Source organism: Bidens hawaiensis, unplaced genomic scaffold (genome assembly GCF_021521415.1).
Source record: "Bidens hawaiensis isolate Kalapana, Puna unplaced genomic scaffold, B.hawaiensis_p1.1 tig00000296_1, whole genome shotgun sequence".
NCBI lineage: Eukaryota > Viridiplantae > Streptophyta > Magnoliopsida > Asterales > Asteraceae > Bidens > Bidens hawaiensis.
Window position 1 is genome coordinate 4,058,304 of NW_027491024.1, and position 20,083 is coordinate 4,078,386.

A 20,083-nucleotide genomic window follows, 5' to 3' on the forward strand; every position below is an offset into this window, starting at 1 on the left:
GCCACCCTATAACTACCTAATGTCGAACTTTATGTCTCACATAAATACGCATCATTCAGAAAAGAAAAGGGACTTGTTGCACGGGCCAAAAATCTAGTTCTGTTAATACCACATCGGTTTTTAAGAAAAAAAATTGGTTCCAGGTTTGGTCAACGTAGTCTAAGAACCAGGTCGGGGTATGAACTAGCTCTGGGTATGGGCGGGTTTTTGACCAGGTTTTGATCAGTTTGGCAGGGCTTTTATTGGTTTTTGGCAGGGTCAGGTCCGTGTAGAGGTGGAACCGCTAGCGGTGCATCCAGGCCCTCTTTATGGTTTTCTTAGGAACTGTAACCAGGTTTGTACCTATGGGTCGGGTAGGCCGGGTCTGTTTCTGAACCCTTAATGCCCGAGTCTAGATGTAACTACAATATAAGCAATACCTTGTGCAAAAAATGGTGCATGAGTTTACATACAAACCTAATTCATCAAGACAAATACTTGGGCTCAAGCAAGTACAAAAGATCGTTAATAAGTAACTGCTACTTAGAATTATGACATGAAATTTTGTTTGGGTGCCATCGGTTACACATCTAACAGCATTTACATTGCATAAGCGAATAGAAAGCTCAGAACATTGGATCATGATAATTACCCACTCTTTCATCTTTACCGAACTTTTGAACCACAAGCTTTCAGTTTAGCATCAATATGTAACAGATAGTCTCCATGACCAACCTGAAATTCACAACGCACAAAATAATGTATCAAAGAAAAGATGATATATAAGCAATCGCAACAAATTAAACAACAATGGATATTAACAACCATACCTGTATCAAAAATATCAACTGCATAGAATTACTAGCCACATCCCTAATATGGCTTCAAAACTATTTACAAGCGTCTGAAACGAGAATTAAAGCTTTTGCGTTAGTCACCTAAAAGGCAGAGCGGTTGTCTCATACTCAACTCAGCTTTAAGTGCCGGGAATTCCTCCAAATTATGTGACTCGCTTAAAATTGTCTGTCATTATTACCACACATATTCGTACATTAAACAAGTTTATTTATTATAAAAATGTAAAAATAATAACAATAATAATAATAATAAAAGGTACCAGTGCAGCTAGATGTGCTTCTTGAAGGATGTTTCCATCAATTTCCAATCTAGCAACTGGAAACTCGGGAAGATGTCCCGACTGCTTCCTTCCAAGTAAGTCACCAGGACCACGCGAAAGAAGGTCCATGTTTGCCAGGTGGAAACCATCTGATGATCGGGCAAGCACCTCCAACCGAGCCAGCCCACTTGTTGTAGACGACAACAGTACACACTTTGACTTTCGGGACCCACGTCCAACTCGCCCCCTAAGCTGGTGCAACTGAGCTATCCCAAATCTCTCAGCATTCATAACAATCATCATAGAAGCTTCCGGAACATCCACACCGATCTCAATAACTTGAGTTGAAAGCAGTATTTGTGTCTCTCCTGATCTAAACCGTCTCAAAGCTTCATCTTTTTCCTCACCTTTCATTCTCCCGTGTAACAACCCGCAACTGATCCCTTCAAATCTGTTTGATATTACTTCCAGGTCAGCAGACGCGCCACGAAGCTGAGGAAGTTGTTCTGATTGGTCAATGATTGGGTACACTATATACACTCTCCCTCCTGAATCTAAATCTTCCTTCATCATCTGTAATTAGCAAGATTGGATAAATATATATCACTCGATATAAAATAGTAAAATACAAACTCCCATTAAACAGAAAACATGTAACATATTTTGCATACCTGATAAACTTTTTCAAAGCCTGTCTCGTTTCCTTCAACTGCAAATGTATCAATCGGTTTTCTCCCAGGAGGCAAATCAGTTATCTGAATATGAAATAGGATCAGAATTAAATAATAATAATAATAATAATAATAATAATAGAAATAGTAATAGTAATAATAGTAATAACAATAAAGAAGCAGGATAAAATACTTGTGTGAGAGACATATCTCCATACAAAGCTAAAGCAAGAGTCCTCGGGATTGGGGTCGCGGTCATAGCAAGAACGTGTGGGGCCATGCTTATTTCACCGTTTGAGTTGGCATTTGAATCATTTTCAACCAATTTGGAAGTTAATGAGTTACAGTATAGCTGCAAGATTTCAGAAACAAAATATTAACAGATAGCAATATTAAATATTTGTTCTTTAAATATCAGTAAAGAAAACGAACCTTGCTGTTAAATCGACCTCTCTGGATCACACCAAATCTGTGTTGCTCATCTATCACAGCAATCCTTAAAGATGAGAATTCCACCTTATCAGCAATTAAACTATGGGTCCCGATTACCAATGCAATTTCTCCACTTTGGAGACCCTGGAAGTAGAAATCAATAAGGAACACAACATATTCATATCAATTGTTGATTGAAATATGCTATAATCTTGACAATGATTTGACTTTTATAGAGGGTGGTGAAATGGCCCATACCTCACGAATTAGACGGGCCTTTTTTGCTGGAGTTGAGCCTGTTAACAAAGCAACAGACGGTTTGCAAGGTACATCTTCCATATTCTCCAGCAAACTAAGAAGATGATCATGATGTTGGATAGCAAGCAACTCAGTTGGAACCATGAAAGCTGCCTAAAAAATTTTATCACAAATAATTAAGTAAACAAATGTTGTAAAGTTGTTAAAAAAGTCCAAATAAAACAAACTAAACCTGATATCCTGAACCAATAACCTCCATGCATGCCAAGAAAGCTACCACGGTTTTCCCACATCCCACATCTCCCTACAAAGAAACAGCAGGTTAAATTGAAATTGTACCATTGAAGATCAAGCAAATTACAAATTTTTTTACTTAAATTATTTAGACCTGCAAAAGTCGATTCATTGGAACTTGGCGTTTTAAATCCCAAATGATTTCTGAAACAGCATTTAACTGACTAGAAGTTAATGAATATGGTAGAGCCTCGAGAAACTGTTGGGTTAGAGTGCACCATTGTTCTGCAACTACTGCATTTGTTACAGGGTTTCTGTACTTGGCTAACAAACCATCCTTTTCAATTCGTGTACCAAGTCCTTCAAGCATTTGAAACAAACGAGCTAACTGTTGTAAATTTACACTGTCAAAACCAAAATAAATAAAGAAAAAAGTGGTGTTAACTGTTAATTTTTTATATAAAACAAGCTTGCCTGCAAATAGAAGAACTCATCAAAGATAATCCTTTTGCGAGCTAAATCCGCCTCGGTAAAATTTGTTGGCTGGTGAATCCCGATATATGCCTACATTAATTTGTCACAATTAGACATCTAGATTTTTATATACAGTCAGAAATTTAACAGACTTACATCACGAAGGCCCTTCAATCCAAACATCTGAAGAATATTCTTTGGAATAGGATCCATGTCAGGAGGCAATGTATCTAGAACACTAGATAGCACAAATGAGCAAATGAATACCGCAACAAATGTATATTACTATATAACTGATTAGAGGAATGAAAAGGTGAAAATGAAAACCTTTCAATAATGTCACCGAGGAACTTTGGATTTAAACCGCCTTTTGAAGGATAAATTGGATATGGCCTCCCTTCAGCACACGCAGATTCATCATCGTCGTCTCTAATTAAATCCAAACTATATTCCCTAATTTCATAATGATCTTTGGTACGCATACTCCTCACCTTACCACTGACACAAACAATGTCACCTGCTTTCTGCTTATCTTGAAGACTTTTCAGAAAAGGCTGATACGTAAATCGGGTCCCACGGAAAAACTTCTTCAAGTGCAAATATATTGTTCTCTTGCTTCCATTACTCTTTTCAGAAACCGTACATGCTGAACCACTTTCTGCAACCTCACAACCAACAATCACCTCAAGAAATGATAGAGACCAGCTTGCCTTGATTCCCCTACATTTCAACATCATATTACAAACATCAAAAAGATTGTGCACAAAACAGTTATCAACAAAAGAAAAAAACTCTAACCTGGATGATAACACTTTTCCAATAAATATCAAGTACTGTCCATCATTGATTGTAATTTGTGCGTTTTGTAGATCAGCATATGTCCGAGGGAAATGACTCAACAGCTTTCGTATCTGCGACTTGGCATGAACAAATTTAAGGCATGACTACAAAAGAGTACAGGGTTATTTAATGAATTAAAAAAAACAACCAACCGTATGGAAACCACAGCTTTCCAACTGACTGCACTTCTTCTTGGTTAATGCAAGTACACAACTAATAGGTTTATCAAGAATCAATTCAAACGGTGCACTAGGATCATCAACAACACATTGAGGATCTAATTTCTCTTTATGTTGAGATTCAGTTAAAGATGACAAAGTGTGAGAATTTTTTTCTTTTGAATAAGGTTTTCCATTTTGGATAATGGCTGGAAAGCAAGTGGGGTCCGGGCTACTCCGATCTGATATACTTTCACTCTCATTGGAAGAAAAACTGTTAAACTCGTGAGCTACTGAACCCCATGTGTCAAACAGCATCTCAGGGTCCACCACTTTTGTACCCGTAGAGCTATGGGCAGACTCACTCCTAATTTCTGATGTCAAAACGCTATATTTGTCCGGGTCATCTGAAATTCCATCATATAGTTCTACTGGACTAGATTGCCCTAACATGATAGCAGGAAATTGTTTCTGAACTAAAGATGCATCAAAATAATCTTTTTCTTCATCAAAGTGTTCATCTAAACCATCATGACACATGGCAGGGGACACCTACCAGCAAATGCAATGTTATTGCAATGAGTGTGAACATCGATGTGACAGTAATGAATGATGACGATTCACATAAAATACTGGGTGATGAGTACACACCTTAGTGAAGAATTTTCGTTGGTCCCACCTGCTTGGTCTATCTACTATGTGAAACACGTTCTTTGTTAATCTATGTTTAGATGGAGAGATATATTTTGAGAAATTGCACAACAGAAGACCATTAAACCTGCAAGACTTCAACAGATTAGAAGTTTGCAACTTCTAAAGTCAACAAGATCATTGCCATTACAATAAACGCACCTCATTTTTCTGCGCAAAACATGCCTATATCCCCGTGCAGCTTGCAAAATATTTGAACGTGCCAAGCATCTCTCACTTAAACACTGCATGCTTGATTAGAGAAAGAGAGTAATTTTACCCATTCTAGTTGTAAGAAATATTCAAGTGCAAGAAAAAAACAAGCGATAACGGAATGTATATATAACATGGACTCATTTGTAAAGAAGGAAGCATGTGCAAACGCAAAGATAAAAGTTTCCTGAAGTGATGTTGTTTTGTGGTGATTGAACCCTCAAAAGCACAATGCGAACTCTGAAAACTGAAATAGTAACAAGGTGACAGTACAGCTTGTACCAACGAACGGAAACGGAAACGAAAACGAAAACGAAACTTAGGGTAAAAGAAGATGGATTAGGTTAGGGAGGTATAAAATAAAAGTTGGATATATATATATATATATATATATATATATATATATATATATATATAATATGAAAATGTTAGGTTAAGACTTAAGACTAGACAATTATGAAGAGTGCTCATGCATTAACAATCCTATGATGATTGATGTAAGTCGTCATATCTAAGTAAGTATAATTATAATAAATTAGGGCAAACCAATTACACCAGCATTATTATCAAATTAATAATAATAAGAAGAAGAAGAAAAGTGAAAGCATGCGATTGCAATAACGAAAAGGACCAAAACTTACAGGTTAGAACGGTAACAATGGCGACTGCTGGCTGATACCAGTTGAGTTGAGGAAGACAGACAGAATAGAACCAACCGGTTGCTATAATCTTCCAAATTACTGTCCTAATTTATTATTATTATTAAGACCCTGATTGAGACTTAGAAATGATATAAAAAATAATTGAGACTTGTCCTGGATAATCTAAGGTTAGGGTCTTTTGCTTGCTATATCTAAATGTAGCATTTTAAGCCTAGAAAGCAACTAGGAGGAGTTTAATAAGCAATGGATATTTATTTACATCACATCTATGTTAATTTATTTGTTACACGGTAACAAATTCGCATGAAAAAATAAAGTAATCAAGTACAGTATGTAAATTGGAGGATACTCACACATTGCTTGATCACAACATTTAAAAATGACGTTTTAATATATACCATGTTCAAAGGGAATGAATTTTTTATTTTAAGTATTTACCTTTTTAATAATCAAGTATAAATGGGAATATATGGGTGAGCTTGACATATTTGGTTTTGTGCTTTTAAAAGTTGCCCGACTAGATTTATAGAGCTGTAGTCTTTTAGGTGATTTGGTATTTTAGATTTTTATGTTTGGACGGTTTTTTATGGTTTTCTCAATTTTTTTTTATATTTTACTTTTTAATCTTTAAAGTAGGGATGAATTTGATAATGAAAATTGCCAAAAATGCCTACCAATATCCAGTGGCGGATCCAAGAATTTTTTCCAATGGGTTCGCTATTCGGGTAGGTCAGCGGTTCGGGCTGGTTTGATGGTTCGGTTCAGTTAAAGTTTCACATAATAAACATACGATACAATAACAAAAGAACAAATATCGTCATTAGAAATTAAAAAAAAACACATAATACAGATATGAAGTCAAATTCATTCCAGTCTTTCTCTTGTTTTATTCATTGTGAATATTTTTAGAATAACTGCTAGCTTGTTAGATTACACATCCAACGCTAATGAATAAACCACTTATCTAACATACCTCAAATTATTTTATCTTCAAAAAACCTTAATGTACCCTCAAATAGTCAAACATCATGATAGTCACATTACCAGCAAACTAGAGTAAGACCTTTTTCTTTTTGCAATCAAATCACTTATTATTATCTGCCTTGAAAATTAAATATAATTATTTGCAAAACTGAGGAGGTTATAAACCCTAATTATTTAAAACCATTTTAAAAAAATAAAACAAAAACCTGCTGGAGGAGGTTATAAACCCTAATTACTTAAAACCATTTTAAAAAGATAAAACAAAAACTTGCTTGAGGAGGCATTCGAAAACAGGATCTAACAATTGGAATGCAGAATACTTACCAGTGGACTATAGATTCAATTTGCTTATGGGTTCACCATATGGGTTCACTCTCATATGTAATTAAGGTATTCTACGTAAAATTTAAAACTCAGTGGGTTCTCGTGAACCCGTACCACTGTTTGTAGATTCGCCATGTATCGTAGGCAAAAGATCAATAAAGTCAGTACTAACCGACTCAAAACCTAAAAAAATGAATACCGATATCCGGCACCATTTTCCATTTCGTCCTTCATAGTGTTATAGCATTCCAAACCGTCATTAGACGAAAGGATAGAACGATGTACATTATTTTTTTACTTAACATGTACCCAATTTGACAGGGCTCACCTCAACCATGGCTTAGAGTATTTACAGCATGATCAATTGACACTAATTGACCAGGTCATAAAATCCCCACACTGGCTCAAATTATCGAACTTTTGCACATAACCAGCAACAACATTATTCACACATAACCAGCATCAACATTATTCACATTCCAGACACCTCTCTCAAAACCACTCACCTTCATACAACAATAAGTTGTGCCTTTTTCACCATATGGATCATCCTAATTGAACTAGAAATGACTAGATCTTTCAGAATAATTATTAGGGATCATCCAAATAGAATTTAACTTATACTACAAGTCTACAATAGATCATAATACATGTTATTATTACAAGGTAGCAGTGTTCACAACAATAAAAACTTCAATCCAGTCACAACAGATAGCAGCACATAAATTATCAAAGTTCACAACAGCAATATTACATAGTTAACTAATATTAGACCCGGTCAACATCCAGAGTCAAAGCCTCGACATACAGATCAAGAACTTAGTGCTGCTAGCTTCTGTGACAGAACACTGCTCACCTCATCTCCTTGACCCTAAAAAACATACATTTATGTCAGAAAAATATAAACTTTGGAAAACATTTATTTTCAAACATTTAAAATTCTTCGTCTAAAACTGTGGTACAGAATACTTACCTTGCAACTCCTGTTGCTGGGTCCTACATATTTGGGTGTGTTATTGGTAGTACTTCTGGGCAAGTCTGGCTTTCTAGGACTATTTTGGATAATGTTAGAATCTTTTTTAACAGTTTTGGATTCGTTACACCTTTCGGATCTTGGTGGGCTTTGAAGAGTGGTGGCAATTGCAGCATTTGTACGCCTTTCAAAGTCGTTGATTTCATCAACTGCTTCTTCTATGGGTACACTTATCCGCTCTCTTTGAAAAAATATCACACCAATTATCACACCATACCATAATATATATTAATAGTATAATATACTAACCACTTTTACACCTATAAACTAAATTTTTTCTTTATTAATTTGTTAACAATTTCTTTTCGATTGTACCTTGGCAATGATGTGTAGTGCCTTTGAAGTGGAGACTTTTTTCTTGCATTCCCTTCTTGCTCTTCAAGATCAGCAAATTTTTGCTTGAATCGTTCAATCCCACTGAAATTGAATTTAAATAGGAAGGGTATTTTAGACTTCGGGAGGCATTTAATGATAGTCAAAAGAAAATCTTTAATCTGACCTTGGATACATGAAACTTATGTGTTCTTCACCATGTAGGTACTCTTGCAGCATTTGCGGGTGATACTCTAGAATCTGTGTGCTTAAAAATATTATAGAATCATGATGAGTAAATACATTGTAAAATGAAAGAAAATTATAAAGAGCATAGAATATTGACCATACCTCTCTATAAATCAACTCTCTTACATCATTTTTAGTTAATCTTCGCCTTTCAAACTCGAATTCAAGTTTTGAAATCGGCTCTTTGGATGGTTCAGATTCCAAGTTAGCTAACCCATAAAAATACGGATCAGCTAATGCCTGCAGATTTAATACACTTCACAATATCAATAAACAGTAATAATGGATTCAAGCATTCATCAAGTTAATTACTAGAAAAGCATAAAGTTTTACTAATGCTTATCTCTTCAGCAGATATTCGGTCTGCAGGATCAAATGCAATCAATTTTTCAAGTAGCCGAAGTGCCAGTGGATCAGCATTTGGGAACTTTTGTGAGAATGGAATAGGGGTTTTCTTGGGCATGCTGTTTAAATATCTTCTAGCCTTATCATTTCGTATCTGCAGATTATTAATAACTATTGTCATCCAGATGCTAAAAAGGTTTTAATCTTTGAATATAAGTTCAAAAGGGGATAACTTTAAACGAACCCTTGCAATAATTTCAGCAGAAGGAGAACCAAGCAAATCGGTGACAAGATCCAACTGGTGCACAACGTTCCTCCCAGGAAACAATGGCTTTCCTGTTAACATCTCAGCAAATATACATCCTATGCTCCAGATATCAATTGCAGGAGTATACTGAAACAATCCAAATTGAGAAATGAGTATTTTGAATAGCTTATGTTTCAGATAGCTAATGTTAACTGTGTTTATATGCTTACTTTAGAGAAAAAGGAGCCACAAAGTTCAGGAGCTCGATACCATCTGGTAGCCACATAGTCCTGTAAAGATTTACAGATCAAAATATCAGCAACTCATTAAATATTTATGATTCAATCATAGTAAATTAATAAGAGAAACATACAGTCCAAAAAATTGCTGACGGGGTATCATCAAACGATGCACGGGCTAGACCAAAATCACAGATCTTTAACTTGCAATCGGCATTAGCAAGGATGTTTTTGGGCTTCAAATCTCGATGGAACACATGTGCTGCAAAGAAAAACATACAATCAACACAAGTTAAGTAATTAACAATTAATTCAAGAAAACAAAATTTTGATACAGATAACAGTATTAAAAAGGCCCACCTGTATGTATATACTTCAAAGCTCGAAGAAGCTGATACAAGAAAAACTGATGATGTTCAGGAGTAAGATCATCATTAACCTTAATTACTTCATCAAGATCTGATTCCATCAACTCAAAAACCACATAAATATCCTTGAATTCTCTTCTGCAAGGAGGAAGCATAATATGTTTAATCTCAACAATGTCCGGATGTTTAAGCAGCCGAAGAAGCTTGATTTCACGAAGAATGCGAGTCGCATCAGAAACGTGCTCGAAAACATCGTTAATCTTTTTTATAGCAACCTTCTCCCCGGTGTGCGTATCAAACGCAGCTGCAACAACACCATAACTTCCCTTCCCTACAACTTCCTGAATCTCATATAGACTCGCTTCACCATACTCGGTGAAAAATTCCTTGCCAAGCATTGTATCTGATTCTGAGTTTACAATATTACATCAAACAACACATGTAAGATCAACTTACAGAAACCCTAACTCCCTACAATTAAATATCCAAACAGTTAATTTTTGAACCATAGATTGAAACTTTTTGCCCCAACTAGTATGGTTAGGGTGTAAACAAGCCGAGCCCGAGCCCGACAAGGCTCAAGCTCATCTTGTTTCGAGCTCTTTTTCTAAAGCTAAAGCAGTCATTTTTTCAAAATCAGGGTCGAGTCCTTTTTATTTATCAATTAAATTATATACGTTTTCAATTATTTTTTACGTATCTTGAGAAAAACCTTAAACGAGCCTAAGCTCGACTCAAGCTCGTGTAGTACCTTATACGAGCCAAAGCTCGGCTCGAGCCTGGCTGTACAGTGTGAGATTTAAAATACACGGAGCTCATAACACTCGACGAGCCTAAACGAGCGTCCCGTTCAACGCTCGAGCTCAGGCTCGATAACCAAACGAGCTTTATTTGAGGCTCGAGCTTGAAAAATCTCAGATTGTTTCGAGCTTTTCATTTTCATTGATCCAAGCTCAAGTAGATCGTTTTATAAACTCGTGCTCATTATTTATTTATTAATTAATATACGTTTTTAATAATTGATATATATATTTTGAGGAAAACCTTAAGTGAGCCAAAGCTCGAGCCGAGCTCGTGTAGTACTTTAATCAAGCGAAACCTCGACTCGAGCTGCTAAACTATCCTCGTACAAGGCTCGAAAATATCAATCGATCCGATCTCGAGTAGCTTGGTTACACCTCTAATATTAGTGAGATTGAATGTAAAGAGGTATGACCTCAATCAGCTAATTAGACAGTAAGATGTATCAAATATAATGAAATGAAACAAGTAAAAGATGAACGAACCTTGAAGATGTGGTTATGCTTAGCAAGCAATTTCTCGCCGACGGTGTAATGTAAAAGTATTTGATCTTCAAACCTCCAATCAAAACGCGTCTGCCTTCTGGTTTTGCACAGAAAGAATAATAATAATAAATTAATAATGTATCACAGCACAAAGCCGAAAAAAGAATCACATTCAAGCCTCTAATTTATACTACTAAACTAAACCCTAAATCTATACACGTGATTTTTAATCCATCAGTCATCCATCATCACCTCACCAAATTATTTATTCTTTAAACGTGTCTATTTTTTTTTATTTCTTTTTCCTTTCTATGTTTATCTCGTTTTACTTTCATTTTATTATTAGGAAAATTGGATTTTAATAATTCCAACTTAACGCAATTGGCTGGTAATAATCCTAACTTTGAAAGTAGCTATCACTGGTTCCAACTTTCACACTATTTATTTTCATTGGACCTCCGTTAAAAAAAACTTAACGACGTTATGTTTTTTTCCAAATTTCAAATTGATATTTTAGGGCTTTTGATCGGAATGCAAATACGAGTCGATTGATGTAAAACTTACTTCCGAACGGTGGTCCAAACGACTAAAGGAAGCTTCAATTTCGGTGTTTTAACTTTTAATTAACAAAAATCAGGCTGTTTGAAGCGTCGTTTCAAGTTAAGTTTTACATCAATCGACTCGTATTCTTATTCCGATCAAAAGCCCTAAAATATCAGTTTGAAATTTAGAAAAAAACATAATGTCGTTAGGTTTTTTTTAACGGAGGTCCAATGGAAATAAATAGTGTGAAAGTTGAGACCGGTGACAGCTACTTTCAAAGTTGAGATTATTATCAACCAACTGCATTAAGTTGGGATTATTAAAATCCAATTTTCCTTATTATTATTATTATTATTATTTTCAATAGATGTTTTTTTTCCCACTAAATATCAATAGATTTGATTTATATAATCCAAGCTACAAGGGATCGGTTGATAACAATCAACACCACTAGATTTAAGGTATGGTATATGTTAGAGGGGGCAGCGGCACTAGTGTGCCTAATGCTTATAGGTAGTTTATCATATGGCAAATTCACCCCTAATTATATGGGTAGTTTGTCAAATTATAATTTGTGGCAAAGGTTTACCGTGTGGTTATATGATTGTTGAAGAGTTTTGAAGAAATAAAAATATTAATTAATAATTAATTTATTAAATATATTACAAAAAAAAAAGTTTTAGGGTACTTATGGGTATGTATTTCCGATTATTTTTTGATTTGTGGGTACTTAAGGGTAGAAATGAAATTACGATATATGATTGGTCGGTGAATGGGTAGTACCAATTCCCCTCTTATAGGAACTCAAATTCTAGATCATGATCCTCATATGTATCTTGTTGTTCAGGATCCCTAAGGCCAAACGTAGTGGGCGAGAATTTGGGCGAAATTAGGGCGAATTTGAGGAGGAACACCGCCCCTCGACGATATTGGGGCGATAAGGGCGGGGGCGGGGTGAAGTTGTCACTGGAAAGAATGAAGAAATAATATTATTTTATTATTATGACCGTTGACAACAATCAAAAATTAAAAAAAATAATTAAAACAATATATATATATATTATATGTGTGTGTATATATGTATATATATATAAGCATACACCTCTTCTCCATTTCATACACAATTCATACCCAAATTCTTAAAAAAAATCTAGCAAAATGAATCCAATAAACAACCCAAACCAACCGAACTTCGTGGAACTCACCGCTACAATGACAGAAATCATCAAAAAACACGAAAAGTTTTCCGAGGAACTCAACGATACCATAAGAGAAACCAACAAACAACACGAAAAGATTGCCGCTATAATGAAATTGCGGGAAATGAGTAAAGAATACGAATCCCTCAAAGCGGCCAAGTTATACGAAGAGGCCGCATTATTGCAACGACGACGAGTTGAAAAAATGCGCGAATATTATGGATACTAGTTTTTTTTGTTATGTTTTTTATTTTTAGTTATGTATTTTTTTAGTTATGTATTTTTTTTATTTTTAGTTATGTATTTTTTTTGTATTTCTTTTTAATTTTAGTACATTTTTATTTTATTATTTAATTTTCTTGGTTTTTATTTGTTTAGTTTAATTATAAAAAGAAAATAATAAAAAAAAGATACTTTGGGCCCAGTTTGTAGCCCCTACACCATTACACCCCAAAAACAAATTCTCACCCTTTGCTGACCGGGCGTCACGTGTCGCAATTCGCCCCAATTTGTAGCCCCTCCACTACGCATAGCCTAACAGTTTGGAATTCTAAACCTATGTTTATAGTAACTAACTAATTGTTCTTGTATGCTACTTTTCTCCTTAATAAGTAAAACGACCAGTAAATCAAGTCAAGCCCGGAAGTTGGAGGACCAGTCATATAGCACGTGAATATCAGGAGAAAGAGTTGGTCATTTGATATAGCTCACAAAAGCGTTGGATTTATCTCCTTTATTATTATTATAATTATTTATGTTTACGATATAATGAGACTGGTAAAGGATATAGGACACACTTTTACTCACACACAACACCTGCTATTGTGCTCTAGGCATCGTTTGCTCATAGTTCTCGAGTTGTATCACACCACTTAATGTAATTTCTAAGGCAACGAGATTTATCCCCTCCCGATGTTTTGTGTTGAGGATCTTGATAGGGCTCAAGGGCTTTACTAGTACACCTTGTGTCGCCTACTCATTTTAATACACAACATCGCACACATAATAAGAACACTCTACATCACTTTTAACCTAAACAATATATATTACATGCTTGTAAAATGTACATAGTTATTGTTTCTATGTGAAACTAGAATTGCCCTTGCTTTTGATCATAAAAGTGATTGATCAAATTATGGTATAGATTATTATAATTAGTTAATAAATAAATCGTCAAATTAACATTATTAAACAGACATAAAATACTCAAATAGCATTAAATAGTACATTCGAATAATTTAACATTAAATAGACAGAAAATAGCAATTTATATTTTATAAGAAAATATTTAGAAAGTAATAACTAGGTGCGGAAAATATATGAAGTTTAAAAACATTAAATAGTAAAAAAGTACTCAAATTAGATCTTAGAGAATATTAAAAACCAATAACTTCAACTTTCTTTTATGGCCTAGAATTTGTTTTTTAATTGTAACCAAATACAACTAACAAGATGCTACAAGTGGAAAAACAAGTTAAACTAAAAAGAAAGTCACTCTCCTGAAATTTGGCTAATTTTTATTAAGGAAAATTGGTTTTTCTTGGTCCCAACTATCATCTTTTGGTCACTACCGGTCCCAAATAACGAATTGGCTACTGACGGTCCCAACTTTTAACGTATTTGTTCATAACGGTCCGCGACTAACACATATCTAACGTCGTTAATTTCAAGTTGCCGGAAAAACGTTTTTGGCCGGAAAACACACATTTTTTCCCTAAAACTCAATAGTTTTTGTCCTAAACGTCATGGTAACTTTGTATCGTACCTTTAGGAATATTTTCTGGTAAAAGCCCCAGTTATTGAGATCGTCGGAACCCTAGAACCATCGTCGGAATCAGTTTATGTTGCTTAATTGATGGTGGTTGGTTGGCGGTGAATCAATTGGTGGTGGTGGCGGTGTGTTTCTGGAAAAAAAAATTGACTTTCCCGGCCAAAAACGTTTTTCCGGCAACCTGAAACTAACGGCGTTAGGATTCTGTTAGCCGTAAACCGTTAGGAACAAATACATTAAAAGTTGGGACCATTAGTGACCAATTCGTTAGTTGGGACTGGCAATGACCAAAATGCAATAGTTGGGACCAATAAAAACCAATTTTCCTTTTATTAACCACAAAAACAAGTTTGCAATTTGCATCGATTTTTTTTTTGAACGGTCAACTAAGTAACACCGGGTATCCTGTACGTGGCCTCCATTGGCTAAAGGTAGCCCGAGCCGGCCACTAGTCCGGACGGACGAAGCCCCTAGCGGTCCACCTGTTGAGGGATTCACCGGATAAAACCCGAACCCCATGCCCGCCAAACGGCACGACAGCGAGGAGCCGGTAATACCGGGTGAGATCAGAACTCGAACCCTAGCAAGCCAGGGTCATCCCTCATCTCTCATGCAATTTACATCGATTTTTTTCACAATAATAATAATGATAATTTAATAGAATGGAGAATAAAGTAATGTAATGCTGGCTAAGTATGGACCAGGGAAATGGCGCATTTGAAATTGTCCACTCAAACAATATCAAAACAATTATTCAGAAAATGTCAAATGTATCATGTATGTATGTATGTATGTGTGGAGAGAGAACAACCAATATTTAGCTGGAAATCTCACCGTCCATTCAATCCTACGGCATATATTCAAACGGCTCGTCGACCGTATACGCGTAATCCTTATATCTAGCAGGATATATTCTAAAATATTTATTTGCTTTTCTCACAAATAAGGCCGTGAAACTATTTAGTCATATTCACCGCTTACACTTAAAACCAAGTTTGGCAACCGCTTAGGATACGGTTTCAGTTGGAAGCACAATTTAAAAAAAATGAAAAATGATATACAAATATACCAACCTTTTCAAAATATTAACAAATGAAACTGAATAAAAGATTGAAAAAATTGCCTGGTAGCAAGTAAAATTGGGCCAAAATAACCGGAAAAGTTCCATTTATGTTTAATTGGATAAAAAAATTGAAAAAAAACAACCAGTATAAGGTCACTTTTGTATATTTGTCTTGAACACTCGAATGTTATGACGATCATGATGAATACTAATGTTATGACATTACTATTTATTAATGTTATTTTTTATTTATTTTAGAACGACGACTCTTTTGTGTTACTAATGCTATTTTTAAGCTACTTAGTTTTGCTATCTAAAAAAAGCTAGCTGCTCAGTTAATTGCCAACAACTACTTGTGTTTCGATGTAAACAACTGGCCGTTGATAAGTGATATGTATCTTCTTATAGCCTTTAAAAAGGAAAAATAAAAATTGGATACCGAAAGGAACTGATGCAAGCATCGTCTTAAATGGTGCGCCCTACCTTATCTCTATGACGTGCTCCGAAATTATATACCGATGGAAATAATAATTATAATATACATTTACTGTTATTATTATGCTGTCGGTATAGATAAGGTTTTGTTTTAGATCTGGAACAGATCAAAGGGAGTAGCTTAATTGATCTTTGCATTAACATTCATAATAATAATAATAATAATAAAATAATTACTTTGGATCATCCAGACGTACGGATGCTTTGACGATGAATCGATAATGTTAAATAATGCCTTCAGAAAGTTGATTGCGGGAACAAATGACGAACGCGGACAATTAAACTATTATTCATTAGCCGACAATTGTATGCAGTTATGGTTTGATCAATTACACCCATAAGGACATAAGTTTTACTTTGGGTGCTAAGGGCAACTTCGGTAGGTAGATTTGTGATCCGGATACGCTTGAAGAACCACCCGACCTTAGTCATACAAGTGTTGGGCCGGTCATAATTCGTGGCTAGCATTGGACCATCGAGTTATTATCAAGACCCATTCCAACCATCTTTTATTTTAAGTATTGTTTAAAATTCAGACTTTATCTTTTCCTTAATTGTTGAGATTTTCTCTATGTTTATCTCTTTACTTTTTCTATTTAACATTGTAATCAGATGTTGGAATGGCATGCAATTTATTTCAAAGAAAGATTATTCTTTTCTCCTTACGAACAGGTTCTTGTTCGGTTTTCTCCTTTCGGCCGACCGAAGGAGGTTTATTCAAGCTAGGGTTTATAGCTTCCACTAATACGAATCCGTATCAAGTGGTATCAGCAGCTTCAGGTTCGTCAGGATGTCCGATTATAGGAGAGATCGTCGTCAAGAACACTGCAGATTCGCCGCCGGAGGCAGCGGTCTTGATCAGCGTGATCCTCGTGACGCCGAGATTGAACGACTACAACAACGGATTCGTGATCTCGAATTCAATCAGCACCATGGGTATAACAGGTACGATCCACACGACCGGGACGACCCATCGGTCACCGAGACCGTCATCTGGGATGATTATGACAATGACGGCAGATTTGAGAATGTGTTTGCTCGTCGAGCTCGTCACCACGAACCAACGCCACCACCTCCAGTCGATCCGATCAGAGCCTTGGGTATTCGGACCGAAATTCCCGAGTTTGAAGGTCGCATGCAACCAGACGATTTCATCGACTGGCTTCATACAGTCGAACGAATATTTGATCTCCGCCAAGTTCCGGAACACCGTTGCAATACGTTTACGTAAATATGCTTCTTTATGGTGGGAACATGTTCAGAATAAACGTTATCGGGATGGTAAACACAAGGTTGAAACGTGGGAAAATATGAAACGCTTGATGCGTTCCAAGTTTGTCCCCGTAAATCATAAACAAGATTCTTTTCTGGAATACCACAACTTGAAGCAAGCGGCACTTCCTGTAGAGGAATTTATCGTCAAGTTTGAACAATTACGCATGCGGTGCGGTATTGAAGAAGACGAAGAACAAACTATTGCCCGTTTCTTGGGGGCCCTACGTTCGAACATAGCGAATGTCGTTATGTTGCAACAATATTGGTCTTTTTCTGATGTGTGCAGTTTAGCTCAACGAGTGGAGCGTTAACTCGCGGCCAAACCCAAACCCACCACTCGATTTTCTTCATACAAGACAACAACTTCTACGTCTCAATCTCGGGTTGACAACCTTAAGCTGGACTACACCTTGGCTCCACAGCAGCCGTCAGGCCCCGGGAACATCCCGAACCGTTGCTACAAATGTAACGGCATTGGTCACGTGAGGCGAGATTGCCCAAACAAACAATTGGTTGCACTCATTGAAGACACGGTCCCGACCTATGATACCGAGCCATAACATGATTCGGATGAACTATCCGAAGTCCTCTATCCCGATCGTGGTGAGGCGCTAGTTATTCGCCGAGTTCTAAACACCAATCTCCCAGATACAAGCGACGACATGGCATGGCTTCGTAACAATATTTTTCGCACCAAGTGCACTTCCAAAGGGAAAGTTTGTACGGTTATTATAGATGGTGGAAGTTGCGAAAACATAGTTTCTCAGTCGATGGTTGATAAGCTCAATCTACCCACACAAGATCACCCTGAACCGTATCAACTCACGTGGCTGAAGAAGGGTAACTTGATCAAAGTTACTCACCGTTGCCTCGTACAGTTCTCAATCGGTAACAAGTATTCGGATGAAATTTGGTGCAAAGTCCTACCTATGGATGCGTGTCATATCCTGTTGGGCCGCCCATGGCAGTATGATAGGCGCGCCAAACATGATGGGTTCAGGAACACGTACACATTCAAAAAGATGGTGTCAACATTACCCTTGCCCCTTGCGATCCTAGGCAGGAAGGTTCTGAGTCCATGTTAGTCACCAAGGCTGAATTTTCAGTCTTGGCACGGTCCCCACAACCACAGCTCATCTTTGGTTTATTGATTGCCGAAGAAAACCCGGACGTGCCACAAGTCCCATCGGAAGTACAACCCTTATTATTTGAGTTTAGCGATGTGTTTCCAGAGGAAACCCCTGCGGGTCTTCCTCTTACTCGAGACATCCAACATTGCATTGACTTCTTACCGGGCGCGAGCATCCCAAACAAACAGGCCTATTGCATGAACCCAAAAGAGTTCACCGAGTTACAACGCCAGGTCACCGAACTTCTCGAAAAGGGTCTTATTCGGGAGAGCATGAGTCCATGCGCGGTACCCGCATTATTAGTCCCCAAACCAAATGAGACTTTTCGCATGTGTATTGATAGCAGAGCAGTTAACAAAATTACAATCAAATGTCGATTTCCAATCCCACGGTTTGATGATTTACTAGATCATTTACATGACGCGCAAGTTTTTTCTAAGATCTACTTGCGTAGTGGTTACCATCAGATACGTATGCGGCCTGGGGATGAGTGGAAGACAGCTTTTAAGACTAGAGACGGTCTGTACGAGTGGATGGTTATGCCGTTTGGGTTGTCGAATGCACCGAGTACTTTTATGAGGTTAATGAATCACATCTTTAAGCCTTTTATAGGTCTTTGCGTGGTCGTTTACTTAGATGACATTTTGGTTTATAGTTCGGATGTGGCACACCATTTATCACACCTGCGAGATATTTTCACGGTTCTCCGAGATCAGAAGCTTTATGCAAACGGAAAGAAATGTCATTTTTTAACTTCAGAGGTACTTTTTTTGGGCTACTTAGTTTCGGGTTCTGGCATTCGCATGGACGACTCAAAGATCTCGACCATAACAACTTGGCCCACCCCAACGTCCCTCCATGATGTTCGTAGTTTTCATGGGCTCGCATCTTTTTACCGCAGGTTCATTAAGACTTTTAGTTCAATCGTCGCCCCCATGACAGAATGTTTAAAAGGTAGTAAATTTGTGTGGTATTATGCTGCACAGTCGTCTTTTGACGCCTTAAAATTGGCGGTTACACAGGCCCCGGTTATCGCACTACCCAATTTTCTACACGTATTTCAGGTTGAATATGATGCGTCCGGCTTGGGCATCAGATGTGTTCTCAGCCAACAACACCGTCCGATTGCGTTTTTTAGTGAAAAGTTAAGTGACACGAGGCGACGCTATAGTACATACGATAAAGAGTTTTATGCCATCGTTCGTAGCCTGGAATATTGGCGACATTACTTACTCCCAAATGAATTCATTCTTTATTCTGATCATCAGGCTCTCAAGTTAATTCAAGGGCAAGCAAAGTTGAACCCAAGACATGCTAAGTGGGTTGAAACCTTACAAGATTTTTCTTTTGTTATTCGTCACAAAGCAGGAACCGCAAATTCTGTCGCTGACGCCTTGAGCCGCCGGCCAGCTCTTACAACAGCCATATCCTTTGACAACGTGGGTTTTCACTCCTTTTCGAACCTTTATCAAGATGACCCAGACTTTGGTGA

General features: G+C 36.8%; 2 protein-coding genes across 2 annotated transcripts; both read right to left on the reverse strand.

Moving 5' to 3' along the window:
* Positions 1-352: 352 nt before the first annotated feature.
* Positions 353-5,117, reverse strand: LOC143620742 (ATP-dependent DNA helicase homolog RECG1, chloroplastic/mitochondrial-like). Its single transcript, XM_077092373.1, has 16 exons — positions 5,016-5,117; positions 4,815-4,941; positions 4,158-4,715; positions 3,964-4,076; positions 3,493-3,885; positions 3,322-3,403; positions 3,166-3,255; positions 2,846-3,079; positions 2,690-2,761; positions 2,458-2,610; positions 2,200-2,343; positions 1,961-2,119; positions 1,768-1,851; positions 1,097-1,669; positions 810-1,002; positions 353-714 (listed from the first exon to the last, which is right to left on the reverse strand). Exons 1-15 carry the CDS (start codon positions 5,102-5,104, stop codon positions 910-912), a joined length of 2,964 nt encoding a protein of 987 aa, XP_076948488.1. The 5' UTR covers positions 5,105-5,117; the 3' UTR covers positions 353-714; positions 810-909.
* A 2,558-nt stretch (positions 5,118-7,675) lies between these two features.
* LOC143620752 (mitogen-activated protein kinase 9-like) lies at positions 7,676-11,276 on the reverse strand. Its single transcript, XM_077092381.1, has 11 exons — positions 11,116-11,276; positions 9,822-10,238; positions 9,596-9,723; positions 9,453-9,512; positions 9,220-9,369; positions 8,974-9,129; positions 8,733-8,870; positions 8,569-8,642; positions 8,385-8,486; positions 8,010-8,250; positions 7,676-7,907 (listed from the first exon to the last, which is right to left on the reverse strand). The coding sequence occupies exons 2-11, from the start codon at positions 10,225-10,227 to the stop codon at positions 7,848-7,850; spliced, it is 1,515 nt and encodes a 504-aa protein (XP_076948496.1). The 5' UTR covers positions 10,228-10,238; positions 11,116-11,276; the 3' UTR covers positions 7,676-7,847.
* Positions 11,277-20,083: the final 8,807 nt, after the last annotated feature.